Source organism: Salvelinus fontinalis, chromosome 4 (assembly GCF_029448725.1).
Source record: "Salvelinus fontinalis isolate EN_2023a chromosome 4, ASM2944872v1, whole genome shotgun sequence".
Classification (NCBI taxonomy): Eukaryota; Metazoa; Chordata; class Actinopteri; order Salmoniformes; family Salmonidae; genus Salvelinus; species Salvelinus fontinalis.
In genome coordinates, this window is record NC_074668.1 from 8033988 (window position 1) to 8054973 (window position 20986).

The 20986-nt window shown below is 44.9% G+C and overlaps 1 protein-coding gene across 1 annotated transcript in view; it reads right to left on the bottom strand.

Annotated features, from left to right (window-relative positions):
- Positions 1 to 17825, bottom strand: part of tars1 (threonyl-tRNA synthetase 1) — a 155328-nt gene extending 137503 nt beyond the window's left edge. Inside the window, exons 1-5 of the mRNA XM_055918669.1 lie at positions 17656 to 17825; positions 16319 to 16390; positions 15789 to 15979; positions 1441 to 1564; positions 402 to 523 (exon numbers count right to left, since the gene is read on the bottom strand). Of these exons, the coding sequence (XP_055774644.1) occupies positions 402 to 523; positions 1441 to 1564; positions 15789 to 15979; positions 16319 to 16390; positions 17656 to 17715 (569 nt within the window). The 5' untranslated portion in view covers positions 17716 to 17825. The remainder of the gene's footprint in view (positions 1 to 401; positions 524 to 1440; positions 1565 to 15788; positions 15980 to 16318; positions 16391 to 17655) is intronic.
- Positions 17826 to 20986: the final 3161 nt, after the last annotated feature.

Below are 20986 nucleotides of genomic sequence, written 5' to 3' on the forward strand. Positions count from 1 at the left end.
GCCGGCAGCGACACAGCCCGGGATCGAACCCGGATCTGTAGTGACGTCTCAAGTACTACAGTGCCTTAAGCCGCTGCGCCACTCGGGGTCTAGATTACAACATCCTCAAATAATATGTGGCTGCTTGCCAAGCCAACTGGCATCAACATAACCTCAGTGAAGAGTCAGTTCCGTCAATTCAGGAAGTTATATTTAAATTGGATTTCTAGGAATTGGTTTTCTATGAATTGAATATCCTGAATTGACCCCAACACTGTGTCAACTTGGATGAACATATGATCTAAACACTGGAACATTCTTCCCGGTTCCACGCTTACTACTCATTACCTGTCAGCCAGCTAGACCAATAAGACAAGTCTTAACCCGGCTCTAACTGGCCAATGAGACGAAGCGTTACTCACTCTTGGTCCAGGAACATGTCGTAGTAGAAGCCGTTCTCGATGGGCGGACCGTAACACAAACAGCCTCCGTAGACCCTCTCCATCGCCTCACCCATTATGTGGGCACTGGAGTGCCAGTACACCTGGCGAGGGGAAGAGAGCGGGGGAGGATGGCGAGGGGAAGAGAGCAGGGGAGGATGGCGAGGGGAAGAGAGCAGGGGAGGATGGCGAGGGGGCGAGAGCGGGGGAGGATGGCGAGGGAAGAGAGTGGGGAGGATGACGAGGGGAAGAGAGCAGGGGAGGATGGCGAGGGGAAGAGAGCAGGGGAGGATGGCGAGGGGGCGAGAGCGGGGGAGGATGGCGAGGGGAAGAGAGCGGGGGAGGATGGCGAGGGGAAGAGAGCGGGGGAGGATGGCGAGGGGAAGAGAGCGGGGGAGGATGGCGAGGGGGAGAGCGGGGGAGGATGGCGAGGGAAGAGAGTGGGGAGGATGACGAGGGGAAGAGAGCGGGGAGGATGGCGAGGGAAGAGAGTGGAGAGGATGGCGAGGGAAGAGAGTGGGGAGGATGGCGAGGGAGGATGGCGGGGGAAGAGAGTGGGGAGGATGGCGAGGGAAGAGAGTGGGGAGGATGGCGAGGGAGGATGGCGAGGGAGGATGGCGAGGGAAGAGAGTGGGGAGGATGGCGAGGGAGGATGGCGAGGGAGGATGGCGAGGGAAGAGAGTGGGGAGGATGGCGAGGGAGGATGGCGAGGGAAGAGAGTGGGGAGGATGGCGAGGGAGGATGGCGAGGAAAGATATATTGGTTTCAAAGTTCTACTGTGTAGGACTTAAAACATAGTTTGTCATTATTTGCAAATGAACAAACTTGGCTCTAACTAACTACATTTTATAATCTCAGTTACAAATCACTAGCTAGGTTAGCTAAATTAGCATCTTTATCTAGAAGGTTTAATCCATATAGCGTTATTTTAGAGACTTATAGGGCCAGTTTCCCAGACATTGATTAAACCCAGGAGAAACTGTCCGTGTAAGTCTTTAAAAGACCTGGAGGTTGTACTTACAGCTTTAGCCTCGTCGTCATCAAACTTGAGTAGCTGCAGACTGCAGTTTTCCTCTAGAGGTCGGTCCAGGTCCCACACAGAGCTGTTCACCTTCGCTATCACCGTGGCGTCAGCTAGACCCTGACTATGAGACACACATTATAAAGTTATAACTACTCAAATTAATCTGTTATAATAGAGGCCTGTCCAGGTTGTCTGCAAGAGCCTAAATACAGGGATAGCTGTGTTATTAGAGTCATCATTAGAATATAGGGATAGCTGTGTTATTACAGAATCATTAGAATACAGGGATAGCTGTGTTATTACAGAGTCATCATTAGAATACAGAGAGAGCTGTGTTATTACAGAGTCATTAGAATATAGGGATAGCTGTGTTATTACAGAGTCATTAGAATATAGGGATAGCTGTGTTATTAGAGTCATCATTAGAATACAGAGAGAGCTGTGTTATTACAGAGTCATCATTAGAATATAGGGATAGCTGTGTTATTAGAGTCATCATTAGAATACAGAGAGAGCTGTGTTATTACAGAGTCATTAGAATATAGGGATAGCTGTGTTATTACAGAGTCATTAGAATATAGGGATAGCTGTGTTATTACAGAGTCATTAGAATATAGGGATAGCTGTGTTATTACAGAGTCATTAGAATACAGGGATAGCTGTGTTATTACAGAGTCATTAGAATACAGGGATAGCTGTGTTATTACAGAGTCATCATTAGAATATAGGGATAGCTGTGTTATTACAGAGTCATCATTAGAATACAGGGATAGCTGTGTTATTACAGAGTCATCATTAGAATACAGAGATAGCTGTGTTATTACAGAGTCATTAGAATACAGGGATAGCTGTGTTATTACAGAGTCATCATTAGAATATAGGGATAGCTGTGTTATTACAGAGTCATCATTAGAATACAGGGATAGCTGTGTTATTACAGAGTCATCATTAGAATACAGAGATAGCTGTGTTATTACAGAGTCATTAGAATACAGGGATAGCTGTGTTATTACAGAGTCATCATTAGAATATAGGGATAGCTGTGTTATTACAGAGTCATCATTAGAATATAGGGATAGCTGTGTTATTACAGAGTCATCATTAGAATACAGAGAGAGCTGTGTTATTAGAGTCATCATTAGAATATAGGGATAGCTGTGTTATTACAGAGTCATTAGAATACAGGGATAGCTGTGTTATTACAGAGTCATCATTAGAATACAGAGAGAGCTGTGTTATTACAGAGTCATCATTAGAATATAGGGATAGCTGTGTTATTACAGAGTCATCATTAGAATATAGGGATAGCTGTGTTATTACAGAGTCATCATTAGAATACAGGGATAGCTGTGTTATCATTAGAATACAGAGATAGCTGTGTTATTACAGAGTCATCATTAGAATACAGAGATAGCTGTGTTATTACAGAGTCATCATTAGAATACAGAGATAGCTGTGTTATTACAGAGTCATCATTAGAATACAGTGATAGCTGTGTTATTACAGAGTCATCATTAGAATACAGTGATAGCTGTGTTATTACAGAGTCATCATTAGAATACAGGGATAGCTTAGTGATCCTTCAGGATCGGTGGGTACCCCACGGGGCGGTTGAGCTAACGTAGGCTAATGCGATTAGCATGAGGTTGTAAGTAACAAAAACATTTCCCAGGACATAGACATATCTGATGTTGGCAGAAAGATTAAATTCTTGTTAATCTAACTGCACTGTCCAATTTACAGTAGCTATTACAGTGAAATAATACCATGCTATTGTTTGAGGAGAGTGCACAGTTATGAACTTGAAAATGTATTAATGAACCAATTAGGCACATTTGGGCAGTCTTGATACAACATTTTTGAACAGAAATACAATGGTTCATGGATCAGTCTAAAACTTTGCACATACACTGCTGCCACCTAGTGGCCAAAATTTAAATTGCACCTGGAATAATAATTTATGGCATCTTGCATTTCAATGATGGTACATTTGTTTTTACCGAGGAACGGTTGGTTTTGTATCATCTTTTACCAGATCTATTGTGTTATATTCTCCCACATTAACTGAACATTTCCACAAACTTCAAAGTGTTTCCTTTCAAATGGTATCAAGAATATGCATATCCTTGCTTCAGGTCCTGAGCTACAGGCAGTTAGATTTGGGTATGTCATATTAGAAAACAGAGACAGCTTCGTGTTATTACAGTGGCAGTATTATAAACAGATGCATCAGACACGCACATTTAAATTGACACCCCAACACACACACACACACACACAATATGCCAGTCCTTAAAGATTACAAGCAGACCCATCACATGATGCAGTCACCACAATGCTTGGAATATTGGAGAATGGTACTCAGTAATGTGTTGTATTTGTCCCAAACATAACACTGTGTATTCAGGACATAAAGTGAATTGCTTTGCCACATTTTGTGGAGTATTACTTAAGTGTCTTGTATGCCTCTGTGGAGGGCGTGGCGTCCAGATGTTATTGGATAGCCATTTGAAAGGAAATGATTGGCTGAACACCGTCATTTTTACTTTAGACCCTCCACAGGGGCCGTTCTGGACGCCACGCCGTCCACAGAGGCCGTTCTGGACGTCACGCCCTCAACAGAGGCATAAATCCCAGGACGAGAAGGATGGTATGAACATTGAGTACCGCCCAGCCTACTGAATAGCATACCATGCCAGTCACAACACGAACTTCTGGGTACCGCCCATCCTACTGAATTGCATACCAGGCCAGTCACCACACCCTATATTTTTTTCACATTATATCAAAATGAACTTTTACCAGTTGAATGTAGACAAACATAATATTTTTCTATTATAAACAACTTTGCAAATGAGTCCTGTTGCGTATTAAAGTATGTTGAGTAATGTCGCGCAACTGATTACGGATAGAAGTAGTAGGCTACCTGGCTCAACTGATTACAGATAGTAGTAGTAGGCTACCTGGCCCGCGCTCAACTGATTACAGATAGAAGTAGTAGGCTACCTGGCCCAACTGATTACAGATAGAAGTAGTAGGCTACCTGGCCCAACTGATTACAGATAGAAGTAGTAGGCTACCTGGCCCAACTGATTACGGATAGTAGTAGTAGGCTACCTGGCCCAACTGATTACAGATAGAAGTAGTAGGCTACCTGGCCCAACTGATTACAGATAGTAGTAGTAGGCTACCTGGCCCAACTGATTACGGATAGTAGTAGTAGGCTACCTGGCCCAACTGATTACAGATAGAAGTAGTAGGCTACCTGGCCCAACTGATTACAGATAGTAGTAGTAGGCTACCTGGCCCAACTGATTACAGATAGTAGTAGTAGGCTACCTGGCCCAACTGATTACAGATAGAAGTAGTAGGCTACCTGGCCCAACTGATTACGGATAGTAGTAGTAGGCTACCTGGCCCAACTGATTACAGATAGTAGTAGTAGGCTACCTGGCCCAACTGATTACAGATAGAAGTAGTAGGCTACCTGGCCCAACTGATTACGGATAGTAGTAGTAGGCTACCTGGCCCAACTGATTACAGATAGAAGTAGTAGGCTACCTGGCCCAACTGATTACAGATAGTAGTAGTAGGCTACCTGGCCCAACTGATTACGGATAGTAGTAGTAGACTACCTGGCTCAACTGATTACAGATAGAAGTAGTAGGCTACCTAGCCCAACTGATTACAGATAGTAGTAGTAGGCTACCTGGCCCAACTGATTACGAATAGTAGTAGTAGGCTACCTGGCCCAACTGATTACAGATAGTAGTAGTAGGCTACCTGGCCCACGCTCAACTGATTACAGATAGTAGTAGTAGGCTACCTGGCTCAACTGATTACAGATAGTAGTAGTAGGCTACCTGGCCCGTGCTCAACTGATTACAGATAGAAGTAGTAGGCTACCTGGCTCAACTGATTACAGATAGAAGTAGTAGGCTACCTGGCCCAACTGATTACAGATAGAAGTAGTAGGCTACCTGGCCCAACTGATTACAGATAGAAGTAGTAGGCTACCTGGCCCAACTGATTACAGATAGTAGTAGTAGGCTACCTAGCCCAACTGATTACAGATAGTAGTAGTAGGCTACCTGGCCCAACTGATTACAGATAGTAGTAGTAGGCTACCTGGCCCAACTGATTACAGATAGTAGTAGTAGGCTAACTTGCCCAACTGATTACAGATAGAAGTAGTAGGCTACCTGGGTCAACTGATTACGGATAGAAGTAGTAGGCTACCTGACTCAACTGATTACAGATAGTAGTAGTAGGCTACCTGGCCCAACTGATTACAGATAGAAGTAGTAGGCTACCTGGCCCGCGCTCAACTGATTACAGATAGTAGTAGTAGGCTACCTGGCCCAACTGATTACAGATAGAAGTAGTAGGCTACCTGGCCCGCGCTCAACTGATTACAGATAGTAGTAGTAGGCTACCTGGCCCGCGCTCAACTGATTACAGATAGAAGTAGTAGGCTACCTGGCTCAACTGATTACAGATAGTAGTAGTAGGCTACCTGGCCCGCGCTCAACTGATTACAGATAGAAGTAGTAGGCTACCTGGCTCAACTGATTACAGATAGTAGTAGTAGGCTACCTGGCCCACGCTCAACTGATTACAGATAGTAGTAGTAGGCTACCTGGCTCAACTGATTACAGATAGTAGTAGTAGGCTACCTGGCCCGCGCTCAACTGATTACAGATAGAAGTAGTAGGCTACCTGGCTCAACTGATTACAGATAGAAGTAGTAGGCTACCTGGCCCAACTGATTACAGATAGAAGTAGTAGGCTACCTGGCCCAACTGATTACAGATAGAAGTAGTAGGCTACCTGGCCCAACTGATTACAGATAGTAGTAGTAGGCTACCTAGCCCAACTGATTACAGATAGTAGTAGTAGGCTACCTGGCCCAACTGATTACAGATAGTAGTAGTAGGCTACCTGGCCCAACTGATTACAGATAGTAGTAGTAGGCTAACTTGCCCAACTGATTACAGATAGAAGTAGTAGGCTACCTGGCTCAACTGATTACGGATAGAAGTAGTAGGCTACCTGACTCAACTGATTACAGATAGTAGTAGTAGGCTACCTGGCCCAACTGATTACAGATAGAAGTAGTAGGCTACCTGGCCCGCGCTCAACTGATTACAGATAGTAGTAGTAGGCTACCTGGCCCAACTGATTACAGATAGAAGTAGTAGGCTACCTGGCCCGCGCTCAACTGATTACAGATAGTAGTAGTAGGCTACCTGGCCCGCGCTCAACTGATTACAGATAGAAGTAGTAGGCTACCTGGCTCAACTGATTACAGATAGTAGTAGTAGGCTACCTGGCCCGCGCTCAACTGATTACAGATAGAAGTAGTAGGCTACCTGGCTCAACTGATTACAGATAGTAGTAGTAGGCTACCTGGCCCGCACGCAACTGATTACAGATAGAAGTAGTAGGCTACCTGACCCGCGCTCAACTGATTACAGATAGTAGTAGTAGGCTACCTAGCCCAACTGATTACAGATAGTAGTAGTAGGCTACCTGGCCCAACTCAAATCAAATTTATTAGTCACATACACATGGTTAGCAGCTGTTAATGCGAGTGTAGTGAAATGCTTGTGCTTCTAGTTCCGACAATGCAGTAATAACAACAAGTAATCTAACCTAACAATTCCACAACTACTACCTTATACACGCAAGTGTAAAGGGATAAAGAATATGTACATAAAGATATATGAATGAGTGATGGTACAGGACGGCATAGGCAAGATGCAGTAGATGGTATAGAGTACAGTATATACATATGAGATGAGTACTGTAGGGTATGTAAACATAAAGTGGCATAGTATAAAGTGGCTAGTGGTCCATGTATTACATAAGATGGCAAGATGCAGTAGATGATATAGAGTACAGTATATACATATACATAAGAGATGTGTAATGTAGGGTATGTAAACATTATATTAGGTGGCATTGTTTAAAGTGGCTGGTGGTACGTTTTTACATAATTTCCATCAACTCCCATTTTTAAAGTGGCTGGAGTTGAGTCAGTATGTTGGCAGCGGCCGCTAAATGTTAGTGGTGGCTGTTCAACAGTCTGATGGCCTTGAGATAGAAGCTGTTTTTCAGTCTCTCGGTCCCTGCTTGGATGCACCTGTACTGACCTCGCCTTCTGGATGATAGCGGGGTGAACAGGCAGTGGCTTGGGTGGTTGTTGTCCTTGATGATCTTTATGGCCTTCCTGTGACATCGGGTGGTGTAGGTGTCCTGGAGGGCAGGTAGTTTGCCCCGGGTGATGCGTTCTGCAGACCTCACTACCCTCTGGAGAGCCTTACGGTTGTGGGCGGAGCAGTTGCCGTACCAGGCGGTGATACAGCCCGACAGGATGCTCTCGATTGTGCATCTGTAGAAGTTTGTGAGTGCTTTTGGTGACAAGCCGAATTTCTTCAGCCTCCTGAGGTTGAAGAGGCGCTGCTGCGCCTACTTCACAACGCTGTCTGTGTGGGTGGACCAATTCAGTTTGTCCGTGATGTGTACACCGAGGAACTTAAAACTTTCCACCTTCTCCACTACTGACCCGTCGATGTGGATAGGGGGGTGCTCCCTCTGCTGTTTCCTGAAGTCCACAATCATCTCCTTTGTTTTGTTGACGTTGAGTGTGAGGTTATTTTCCTGACACCACACTCCGAGGGCCCTCACCTCCTCCCTGTAGGCCGTCTCGTCGTTGTTGGTAATCAAGCCTACCACTGTAGTGTCGTCCGCAAACTTGATGATTGAGTTGGAGGCGTGCATGGCCACGCAGTCGTGGGTGAACAGGGAGTACAGGAGAGGGCTCAGAACGCACCCTTGTGGGGCCCCAGTGTTGAGGATCAGCGGGGTGGAGATGTTGTTACCTACCCTCACCACCTGGGGGCGGCCCGTCAGGAAGTCCAGGACCCAGTTGCACAGGGCGGGGTCGAGACCCAGGGTCTCGAGCTTGATGACGAGTTTGGAGGGTACTATGGTGTTAAATGCTGAGCTGTAGTCGATGAACAGCATTCTCACATAGGTATTCCTCTTGTCCAGATGGGTTAGGGCAGTGTGCAGTGTGGTTGCGATTGCGTCGTCTGTGGACCTATTGGGTCGGTAAGCAAATTGGAGTGGGTCTAGGGTGTCCGGTAGGGTGGAGGTGATATGGTCCTTGACTAGTCTCTCAAAGCACTTCATGATGACGGAAGTGAGTGCTACGGGGCGGTAGTCGTTTAGCTCAGTTACCTTAGCTTTCTTGGGAACAGGAACAATGGTGGCCCTCTTGAAGCATGTGGGAACAGCAGACTGGGATAAGGATTGATTGAATATGTCCGTAAACACACCAGCCAGCTGGTCTGCGCATGCTCTGAGGACGCGGCTGGGAATGCCGTCTGGGCCTGCAGCCTTGCGAGGGTTAACACGTATAAATGTTTTACTCACCTCGGCTGCAGTGAAGGAGAGCCCGCAGGTTTTGGTAGCGGGCCGTGTCAGTGGCACTGTATTGTCCTCAAAGCGGGCAAAAAAGATATTTAGCCTGTCTGGGAGCAAGACATCCTGGTCCGCAACGGGGCTGGTTTTCTTTTTGTAATCCGTGATAGACTGTAGACCCTGCCACATACCTCTTGTGTCTGAGCTGTTGAATTGCGATTCTATTTTGTCTCTGTACTGGGACTTTGCCTGTTTGATAGCCTTGCGGAGAGAATAGCTACACTGTGTGTATTCGGTCATGTTTCCGGTCACCTTGCCCTGGTTAAAAGCAGTGGTTCGCGCTTTCAGTTTCACGCGAATGCTGCCGTCAATCCACGGTTTCTGGTTTGGGAATGTTTTAATCGTTGCTGTGGGTACGACATCGTCAATGCACTTCCTAATGAACTCGCTCACCGAATCAGCATATTCTTCAATGTTGTTGTTGGACGCAATGCGGAACATATTCCAATCCGCGTGATCGAAGCAGTCTTGAAGCGTGGAATCAGATTGGTCGGACCAGCGTTGAACAGACCTGAGTGCGGGAGCTTGTTGTTTTAATTTCTGTTTGTAGGCTGGAATCAACAAAATGGAGTCGTGGTCAGTTTTTCCGAAAGGGGGGCGGGGGAGGGCCTTATATGCGTCGCGGAAGTTAGTATAACAGTGATCCAGAGTTTTGCCAGCCCTGGTAGGACAATCGATGTGCTGATAGAATTTAGGGAGTTTTGTTTTTAGATTAGCCTTGTTAAAATCCCCAGCTACGATGAATGCAGCCTCAACTGATTACAGATAGTAGTAGTAGGCTACCTGGCGCGCGCTCAATTAATTACAGATAGTAGTAGTAGGCTACCTGGCCCGCGCTCAACTGATTACAGATAGAAGTAGCAGGCTACCTAGCCCAACTGATTACAGATAGTAGTAGTAGCCTACCTAGCCCAACTGATTACACATAGTAGTAGTAGGCTACCTGGCCCGCGCTCAACTGATTACAGATAGAAGTAGTAGGCTACCTGGCCCACGCTCAACTGATTAAAGATAGTAGTAGTAGGCTACCTGGCTCAACTGATTACAGATAGAAGTAGTAGGTTACCTGGCCCGCACACAACTGATTACAGATAGTAGTAGTAGGCTACCTGGCTCAACTGATTACAGATAGTAGTAGTAGGCTACCTGGCTCAACTGATTACAGATAGAAGTAGTAGGCTACCTGGCCCAACTGATTACAGATAGTAGTAGTAGGCTACCCGGCCCGCGCTCAACTGATTACAGATAGAAGTAGTAGGCTACCTGGCCCGCGCTCAACTGATTAAAGGTAGTAGTAGTAGGCTACCTGGCTCAACTGATTACAGATAGTAGTAGTAGACTACCTGGCCCGTGCTCAACTGATTACAGATAGAAGTAGTAGGCTACCTAGCCCAAATGATTACAGATAGAAGTAGTAGGCTACCTGTCCCGCGCTCAACTGATTACAGATAGTAGTAGTAGGCTACCTGGCCCGCGCTCAACTGATTACAGATAGTAGTATTAGGCTACCTGGCCCGCGCTCAACTTATTACAGATAGAAGTAGTAGGCTACCTGGCCCGCGCTCAACTGATTACAGATAGAAGTAGTAGGCTACCTGTCCCGCTCAACTGATTACAGGTAGTAGTAGTAGGCTACCTGGCTAAACTGATTACAGATATGAGTAGCAGGCTACCTGGCCCAACTGATTACAGATAGAAGTAGTAGGCTACCTGGCCCGCGCTCAACTGATTACAGATAGTAGTAGTAGGCTACCTGGCCCGCGCTCAACTGATTACAGATAGAAGTAGTAGGCTACCTGGCCCGCTCAACTGATTACAGGTAGTAGTAGTAGGCTGCCTGGCTCAACTGATTAGAGATAGTAGTAGTAGGCTACCTGGCTAAACTGATTACAGATAGAAGTAGTAGGCTACCTAGCCCAACTGATTACAGATAGTAGTAGTAGGCTACCTGGCCTGCGCTCAACTGATTACAGATAGTAGTAGAAGGCTACCTGGCCCGCACTCAACTGATTACAGATAGTAGTAGTAGGCTACCTGGCCCGCGCTCAACTGATTACAGATAGTAGTAGTAGGCTACCTGGCTCAACTGATTACAGATAGTAGTAGTAGGCTACCTGGCCCGCGCTCAATTAATTACAGATAGTAGTAGTAGGCTACCTGGCCCGCGCTCAACTGATTACAGATAGAAGTAGCAGGCTACCTAGCCCAACTGATTACAGATAGTAGTAGTAGCCTACCTAGCCCAACTGATTACACATAGTAGTAGTAGGCTACCTGGCCCGCGCTCAACTGATTACAGATAGAAGTAGTAGGCTACCTGGCCCACGCTCAACTGATTAAAGATAGTAGTAGTAGGCTACCTGGCTCAACTGATTACAGATAGAAGTAGTAGATTACCTGGCCCGCACACAACTGATTACAGATAGTAGTAGTAGGCTACCTGGCTCAACTGATTACAGATAGTAGTAGTAGGCTACCTGGCTCAACTGATTACAGATAGAAGTAGTAGGCTACCTGGCCCAACTGATTACAGATAGAAGTAGTAGGCTACCTGGCCCGCGCTCAACTGATTAAAGATAGTAGTAGTAGGCTACCTGGCTCAACTGATTACAGATAGTAGTAGTAGGCTACCTGGCCCGTGCTCAACTGATTACAGATAGAAGTAGTAGGCTACCTGGCCCGCGCTCAACTGATTACAGATAGAAGTAGTAGGCTACCTGGCTCAACTGATTACAGATAGAAGTAGTAGGCTACCTGGCCCAACTGATTACAGATAGAAGTAGTAGGCTACCTGGCCCAACTGATTACAGATAGTAGTAGTAGGCTACCTGGCCCGCGCTCAACTGATTACAGATAGTAGTATTAGGCTACCTGGCCCGCGCTCAACTGATTACAGATAGACATAGTAGGCTACCTGGCCCGCGCTCAACTGATTACAGATAGAAGTAGTAGGCTACCTGGTTCAACTGATTACAGATAGTAGTAGTAGGCTACCTGGCTCAACTGATTACAGATAGTAGTAGTAGGCTACCTGGCTCAACTGATTACAGATAGAAGTAGTAGGCTACCTGGCCCAACCGATTACAGATAGTAGTAGTAGGCTACATGGCCCAACTGATTACAGATAGTAGTAGTAGGCTACCTGGCCCAACTGATTACACATAGTAGTAGTAGGCTACCTAGCCCAACTGATTACAGATAGAAGTAGTAGGCTACCTGGCTCAACTGATTACAGATAGAAGTAGTAGGCTACCTGGCTCAACTGATTACAGATAGAAGTAGTAGGCTACCTGGCCCAACTGATTACAGATAGCAGTAGTAGGCTACATGGCCCGCGCTAAACTGATTACGGATAGAAGTAGTACGCTACCTGGCCCAACTGATTACAGATAGTAGTAGTAGCCTACCTGGCCTGCGCTCAACTGATTACAGATAGTAGTAGTAGGCTACCTGGCCCGCGCTCAACTGATTACAGATAGTAGTAGTAGGCTACCTGGCTCAACTGATTACAGATAGTAGTAGTAGGCTACCTGGCCCGCGCTCAATTAATTACAGATAGTAGTAGTAGGCTACCTGGCCCGCGCTCAACTGATTACAGATAGAAGTAGCAGGCTCCCTAGCCCAACTGATTACAGATAGTAGTAGTAGGCTACCTGGCCCAACTGATTACAGATAGTAGTAGTAGGCTACCTGGCCCAACTGATTACAGATAGTAGTAGTAGGCTACCTGGCCCAACTGATTACAGATAGAAGTAGTAGGCTACCTGGACCAACTGATTACAGATAGTAGTAGTAGGCTACCTGGCCCAACTGATTACAGATAGAAGTAGTAAGCTACCTGGCCCAACTGATTACAGATAGAAGTAGTAGACTACCTGGCCCGCTCAACTGATTACAGATAGAAGTAGTAGGCTACCTGGCTCAACTGATTACAGATAGAAGTAGTAGGCTACCTGGCTCAACTGATTACAGATAGTAGGAGTAGGCTACCTGACCCGCGCGTAACCGATTACAGACAGTAGTAGTAGGCTACCTGGCCCACGCTCAACTGATTACAGATAGTAGTAGTATGCTACCTAGCCCAACTGATTACAGATAGAAGTAGTAGGCTACCTGGCCCAACTGATTACAGATAGTAGTAGTAGGCTACCTGGCCCAACTGATTACAGATAGTAGTAGTAGGCTACCTGGCCCAACTGATTACAGATAGAAGTAGTAGGCTACATGGCCCAACTGATTACAGATAGTAGTAGGCTACCTGGCCCAACTGATTACAGATAGTAGTAGTAGGCTACCTGACCCGCGCGTAACCGATTACAGACAGTAGTAGTAGGCTACCTGGCCCACGCTCAACTGATTACAGATAGTAGTAGTATGCTACCTAGCCCAACTGATTACAGATAGAAGTAGTAGGCTACCTGGCCCAACTGATTACAGATAGTAGTAGTAGGCTACCTGGCCCAACTGATTACAGATAGTAGTAGTAGGCTACCTGGCCCAACTGATTACAGATAGAAGTAGTAGGCTACCTGGCCCAACTGATTACAGATAGAAGTAGTAGGCTACCTGGCCCAACTGATTACAGATAGTAGTAGTAGGCTACCTGGCCCAACTGATTACAGATAGTAGTAGTAGGCTACCTGGCCCAACTGATTACAGATAGAAGTAGTAGGCTACCTGGCCCAACTGATTACAGATAGAAGTAGTAGGCTACCTGGCCCAACTGATTACAGATAGTAGTAGTAGGCTACCTGGCTCAACTGATTACAGATAGTAGTAGTAGGCTACCTGGCTCAACTGATTACAGATAGTAGTAGTAGGCTACCTGGCCCAACTGATTACAGATAGTAGTAGTAGGCTACCTGGCCCAACTGATTACAGATAGTAGTAGTAGGCTACCTGACCCAACTGATTACAGATAGTAGTAGTAGGCTACCTGACCCAACTGATTACAGATAGTAGTAGTAGGCTACCTGGCCCAACTGATTACAGATAGTAGTAGTAGGCTACCTGGCCCAACTGATTACAGATAGAAGTAGTAGGCTACCTGGCCCAACTGATTACAGATAGTAGTAGTAGGCTACCTGGCCCAACTGATTACAGATAGAAGTAGGCCTAGGCTACCTGGCCCGCGCGCAAATGAATGTGTCCATTTGGGATGTCTGATCGGTAAGACAATCAAATAATCACCACCACTAATGAACCGTGGAGCTTCTCAATGTATTTTATTCTTCACCTCAAATCAAGTAAACAAAGTCTATTTTTTTTTTTTTTTTTTACATCCAATGAGAATGACAATAGTTACTCAATGAAGTTGAAAAATTGTTCAAGCTCTCTCCCTTTTGATAACCACCGATACCACCGAGGCTCATAAAATACCCGATTCATTTGTATCCCTTGTGGAAATCCAGCTGTTTCTGTCCAGAGCTCACTGGTGCCTGAGGGGCCAGAACAGTTGGTACAATGCTGCAAGTTTGTTGGCAAGTTTTATTTGTTGGCAAGTTTTATTTGTTGGCAAGTTTTATTTGTTGGCAAGTTTTATTTGTTGGCTATATGTTGGATATTTTTACCTAGTTGGCAATAGAACAATAGCACGTTATAATTTAAATGAAATTGTAAGAAATGGTAAATTGGCACTCCACATTTAAAAGGTTGCAGACCCTGGTTGTAGCCTATTACCGGCAACGTCAGGAGCATAATAACAGAATCGGCGAAGGCCAGCAGGTGAAAGATTATTTCAACAAACACTGTGCTTAAAGCATTAGACAAGCTCAGTGCATATAGCTGATTTTATTCAAACACATTCATTAAAATGTTTTAGCAGGATGTTCCAAATACCTGTATAGCAAGAATCAAGTTACTTTTTTGGGGTCTCGTCGCCTTGGCTCCTCCTGCCACTCACAGACAAACCCCAAGCCCCTCCTCCTGCCACTCACAGACAGACCCCAAGCCCCTCCTGCCACTCACAGACAGGCCCCTCCTCCTGCCACTCACAGACAGACCCCAGGCCCCTCCTCCTGCCACTCACAGACCCCAGGCCCCTCCTCCTGCCACTCACAGACCCCAGGCCCCTCCTCCTGCCACTCACAGACCCCAGGCCCCTCCTCCTGCCACTCACAGACACCAGACCCCTCCTCCTGCCACTCACAGACACCAGACCCCTCCTCCTGCCACTCACAGACAGACCCCAGGCCCCTCCTCCTGCCACTCACAGACAGACCCCAGGCCCCTCCTCCTGCCACTCACAGACAGACCCCAGGCCCCTCCTCCTGCCACTCAGACAGACCCCAGGCCCCTCCTCCTGCCACTCACAGACAGACCCCAGGCCCCTCCTCCTGCCACTCACAGACAGACCCCAGGCCCCTCCTGCCACCCTCAGACAGACCCCAAGCCCCTCCTCCTGCCACTCACAGAGATTAAATATCACTTCACAGCAAGCAGTTTCAACTCGCTTTATGCAGTTGAGGTTTGAACCAACAGAATCAGTCGATGTGCATGGATCTGGTTAAATTTGTATCCAAAAAGGGCATTTTGATATACAGACTTGAAAACCACATCAGTGATTGCAAAAATACAGGTCAACTATTTTGATCAAATAATTAGATTATTTATGGGTCTTGTGGTTGTGGAAGGAGTATATTTATACAGGTATGAATACAAGCGCTCAATTCACTGGATTATTTGTGACTATATTTGTGTATTGATCTTTAATTGTGCAACAAAATGTATTTAGAGACATTTTCAAAAACTTGAGATATCAAGAAAAGCCCATAGGTTTGAAGAAATGGAGATATCATTTTTAGGCCATATAGCCCTGCCCTATGGTAGGGTTTAGGTAGGTAAGGGGACTGTCTCACCTGATGCCAGCAGCCACCTGGTAGGGTGTGGTCTTCCAGGACTCAGCCTCCACCACCTTCCCATCTGGCAGAGTCACCTTGATGGCTTTACTGTCCTTCTCTGCCCTCTCGGCCATCAGAGCATCATGCTCCTCCTTCAGTTTAGTGTACAGGGACAGACGCTCCTCCATGTACCCAGGAGGAGGGGACAGCTAGAGGGGGAAGAATGAAGAGAGTGAATCCTTCAGTCTGGTGAACACAGAGAGATGCTCCGCTATCCACAGGAGAGGAGGGGAGAGCTAGAGGGGGAGAGTGAGAACGGACAGGGGGGGTGGAGAGAAGTGAGAGACCGTAAGTGAACGGACGGACGGGAATGATAAGAGTGTAAGTGAACACACGGGTGGGGGGAGAGAGTATAAGTGAGTGAACAGACAGCTAGAGGGGAAAGGAGAGAAGTCTTGAGCTGTGTCTATCAAGACAGCTAGAGGAAGGAGGAGAGATGGACAGAAGGAGAGATTGAGACAGTGACTGCCATCTACTCCGCCACTTACCTCTGTCTTCCCACCAGCGTCTCCCGCTGCAGCCTTCCTCTTCTTCTTCTCTCCATCTTTGCCTCCTCCTCCCTGAACAAAAGTCAGATAATGGGTGTGGTTAACTTCTGAATAAACATTGACCATAACTGCATTAGTCATAAGTAACCAATTATATTTATTTCACCTTTATTTAACCAGGTAGACCAGTTGAGAACAAGTTCTCATTTACAACTGCGACCTGGCCAAGATAAAGCAGTGCGACACAAACAACACAGAGTTACAGTGCATTTAACTAATGATCTAGGCCACACAGAGCAGCCAAACCTGCTGTGCAAACAAGGTTGAGACTGTTGTTGACACAACTAGTTAGGATGGCGAGCATTATAGAACATAGCGCCCAAACTCTAGGCCGCATTCTAACAAAGGTACGTTCATTATGAACGTCGCCAAAGGCATGGAGCCGAGATCAGGCTTTGTGGAAACTACCTCCGACTACAACGACTAGCCAAAGGTCAATACTTCAAAACATTTAAATTATGAAATGCCCACGTTGCACCTGTGTTTGTCCTTTGTAGTTGCGGATCTTTCTTTGCTGAAATCTCTAGTTTTTCAATCAACGTTAATCAAATACAACCACCGACCGTTTTCTCATTGCTGTTACGCTAAAACGGCAACTCAGCGCATGTGCCCGTTTAATTCAACAAGGAAAGTCGGTAGTGGTATTTGATCAACGTTTATTGAATAACTCTGTTTCAGCAAACAGATAAAAATACACGCAACTAGAGGTCAAACATAGGTAAAAGGTGGGCCTTTCGTAATTATATATATTTGAAGTATTGATGTAGTAGGAGCTAGATTCCACAATGCCTGGTCTCGGCTCCACGCCGTTAGTGAAGTTCATCAGAAACTACTTTCACCAAGACGCCTTCGTCCAACAACTTAGCTATGTGTAACGGAAATGTGTCATGATCAAGGGCTAAATAGAGTATACATAGAACAAATGGAATTAGGGCATCAATACAGAATACGATACAATAATAGTAAAACAATTAAATTCACACGAGACATTAGACAGTACTATAGCTAGCTACTGTAACTAACGCTGCAATCAATAGCCTAACAAAGTATAGCTAGCTAATTCGAAGAGAGTATTACATACCTAACTGGAATGTTTAAGATAAAGAATATTATTTGAAAAGTCGTTATTATATATTGAGGAGTAAAGCCCTTGCTAACGATAGCTAGCTGTCATATGTATCAGATTGGCTATCTAGTTAGCTTAGCATCAGGTCAACAATGATGACAGCATGCATGCGTGATGGTACGCAAAGGGACTTAGCCAATAGCCACGCTACCTTTTTCCCTTCGTCAACTTTCAACTCCTTCATTTGCTCCGCCATGCTCTTTTCCGACATTATACGATTACTATACCCGTAAATATATATTGTATATGGTGTTAACTGAATCAGTTCAGCCAGCTCACCGGCAAGATCGTGTCCCGGATATTGCGTGATACTGTCGTCACTAACTGATGCAATCATTGCTGATTTGATTGACAGCAGCGTTGAGCCAATTATGGCTCGCGTCGTGGATTTGTGGCGGTCGTCAGAAGTTAACCACAGCCACAAAGTCATACACCCCGCCTATTTCTACCATTTCGCTTTGTCTAAAATCTGTTTCTAAACTTAACCACACTGCTAAAATTATGCCTAACCCGAACCTTTAATGAAGACCAAAAAACACATTTTGTGTAAATGAATTTTTACCATAAATTCCATTTCGACTTTGTGGCTGTGGTAACTAATGGAAACAGTTGGTTGCAGTAATTTTATGCTGTGGTGGGGAGAAGAAAAAAAAATCTGTAAAACATGATTCACAAATTTCAGAAGAAATTTGAATGCTGTTCATAGACTAAGGCTCAGCATTTAACACCATAATGCCCTCTAAGCTAAGGTCCCTAGGACTGAACACCTCCCTCTGTATCTGTATCCTGGACTTCCTGACGGGCCGCCCCAGATGGTGAGGGTAGGCAACAACACATCCGCAACGCTGACCCTCAACACTGGAGTCCCTCAAATGTTTTTAAATTATGCACAATTTCTTCCAGAAAACTGTTGAAATGAAAAGACATTTTTGTATCCACATATGTATGTCCTCAGGGCTCGCGAGTGGCGCAGCGGTCTAAGGCACTGCATCTCAGTGTAAGAGGCGTCACTGCAGTCCCTGGTTCGTATCCAAGCTGCATCACATCTGGCCGTGATTGGGGGTCCCATAGAGTGGTGCACAATTGGCCCAGTGTCGGCCGGGGTAGGCCGCCATTATCAATAAAAAAATAAAATAAATGTCTTCAGTGTACCGTTGAACAAAACAAAAATCTGAATAATTTACTAAATGTTAGCTTATTCCACAAAGAAATCCTAAAATGGCCTGGCTGATATTATTGGCACCTTCTAGAAGTAGCTTTAAACCTCTTATGGCTGAGATCGGCTAAGATCCCGTTAACGGGAACAATTTGACAACAGCCAGTGAAAGTGCAGGGCGCCAAATTCAAAACAACAGAAATCCCATAATTAAAATTTCTCAAACATAGAAGTATTTTACACCATTTTAAAGATAAACTTGTTATTAATCCCACCACAGTGTCCGATTTCAAAAAGGCTTTACGACGAAAGCACACCAAAAGATGATGTTAGGTCAGCACCTATTCACAGAAAAACACAGCCATTTTCTAGCCAAAGAGAGGAGTCACAAAAAGCAGAAAGAGATAAAATTAATCACTAACCTTTGATGATCTTCATCAGATGACACTCATAGGACTTCATGTAAGATAAAGTGCATATTTATATCCAAAAATATCAGTTTACATTGGCGCGTTACGTTCAGTAATGTTTTGCTTCCAAAACATCCGGTGATTTTGCAGAGAGCCACATCAATTTACAGAAATAGTCATCATAAACTTCAATATAAGATACAAGTGTTATGCACAGAATTAGAGATATACTTCTCCTTAATGCAACCGCTGTATCAGATTACAAAAAAAATTACGGAAAAAGCAAACCATGCAATAATCTGGGTACAGCGCTCAGACAACAAAACCAGCCATACAGATATCCGCCATGTTGGAGTCAACAGAAGTCAGAACTAGCGTTATAAATATTCACTTACCTTTGATGATCTTCATCAGAATGCACTCCCAGGAATCCCAGTTCCACAATAAATGTTTGATTTGTTCCATAAAGTCCATCATTTATGTCCAAATTGCGCGTTTAGCCCAGTAATCCAAATTCATGAGGCGCGAGCAGACAAAAAGTCCAAAAGTTCCGTTACAGTCCGTAGAAACATGTCAAACGATGTATAGAATCAATCTTTAGGATGTTTTTTATCATAAATCTACAATAATGTTTCAACCGGAGAATTCCTTTGTCTTCAGAAATGCAATGGAACGCAAGCTAACTCTCATGTGAATGCGCTTGGTCAGCTCGTGGCACTCTGCCAGACCCCTGACACAAAGAGCCCTCATTCCCCCCTCCTTCACAGTAGAAGCATCAACCAAGGTTCTAAAGACTGTTGACATCTAGTGGAAGCCCTAGGAAGTGCAATATGACCCCATCTCCACTGTATCTTGGATAAGCAAAGAGTTGAAAAACTAAAAACCTCAGATTTCCCACTTCCTGGTTGGATTTTTTTCTCAGGTTTTCGCCTGCCATATGAGTTCTGTTATACTCACAGACATCATTCAAACAGTTTTAGAAACTTCAGAGTGTTTTCTATCTACATATATCAATAATATGCATATCTTAGCTTCTGGGACTGAGTAGCAGGAAGTTTACTCTGGGCACCTTATTCATCCAAGCTACTCAATACTGCCCCCAGCCATAAGAAGTTTTAACACGCTTTTTATCCATTAAAACACTTCTTCATTTCCTGCACTGTGTTATCATTTACACACTGTCATTTTTCTTTTGTCTTAGCCTCTATTTAAAAAATAATCACTTTTCCTTGACTGAATAATAATTCTCCCTTGACTGTGCATTTTTCCGTCAGTTCTTACTTTCACCACTATCGGCTGATTGTTGACTGTTTTTGTGCTTGCCAGTTAGCTAGCAGTTCTCAGCTATTAGCAGCCAATGGCTAGCAGTTCTCAGCTATTAGCAGCCAATGGCTAGCAGTTCTCAGCTATTAGCAGACAATGGCTAGCAGTTCTCAGCTATTAGCAGCCAATGGCTAGCAGTTCTCAGCTATTAGCAGCCAATGGCTAGCAGTTTCTCTTCTGCCGATTAAAAACGGATGATTGCCATTATTCTTTCAATTCGTTACTGAATTATTTAATGTAACAAATCAAACATTAAACCTTGTAAACGATTCATGGTAATTCTTGGTTACCTCGTAAACAATTAATTTAGACCTGCCGTTTATTTAAAACAGCCATTTATTTACTGAAATGTGTGCTGTTGCCTGGCTATTAAAAGGGACAGGTAGCTATTTGAGAAGTTTTACTATATGCATTTATATACGAGACCACGCCCACATGAATGTTTATTGGTCCGTATTGTTTGATGTTGTTTGAGATGCTGTCGTGGAAAAACTATTTGAGAGCTTGGTCCATAGACGCCATGTATCAAGTTTTGTGCAGACGGGTAATTCTGTGCCAGAGGAGTAGTGTTTGAAGTGTAGCAAGTCCCAACC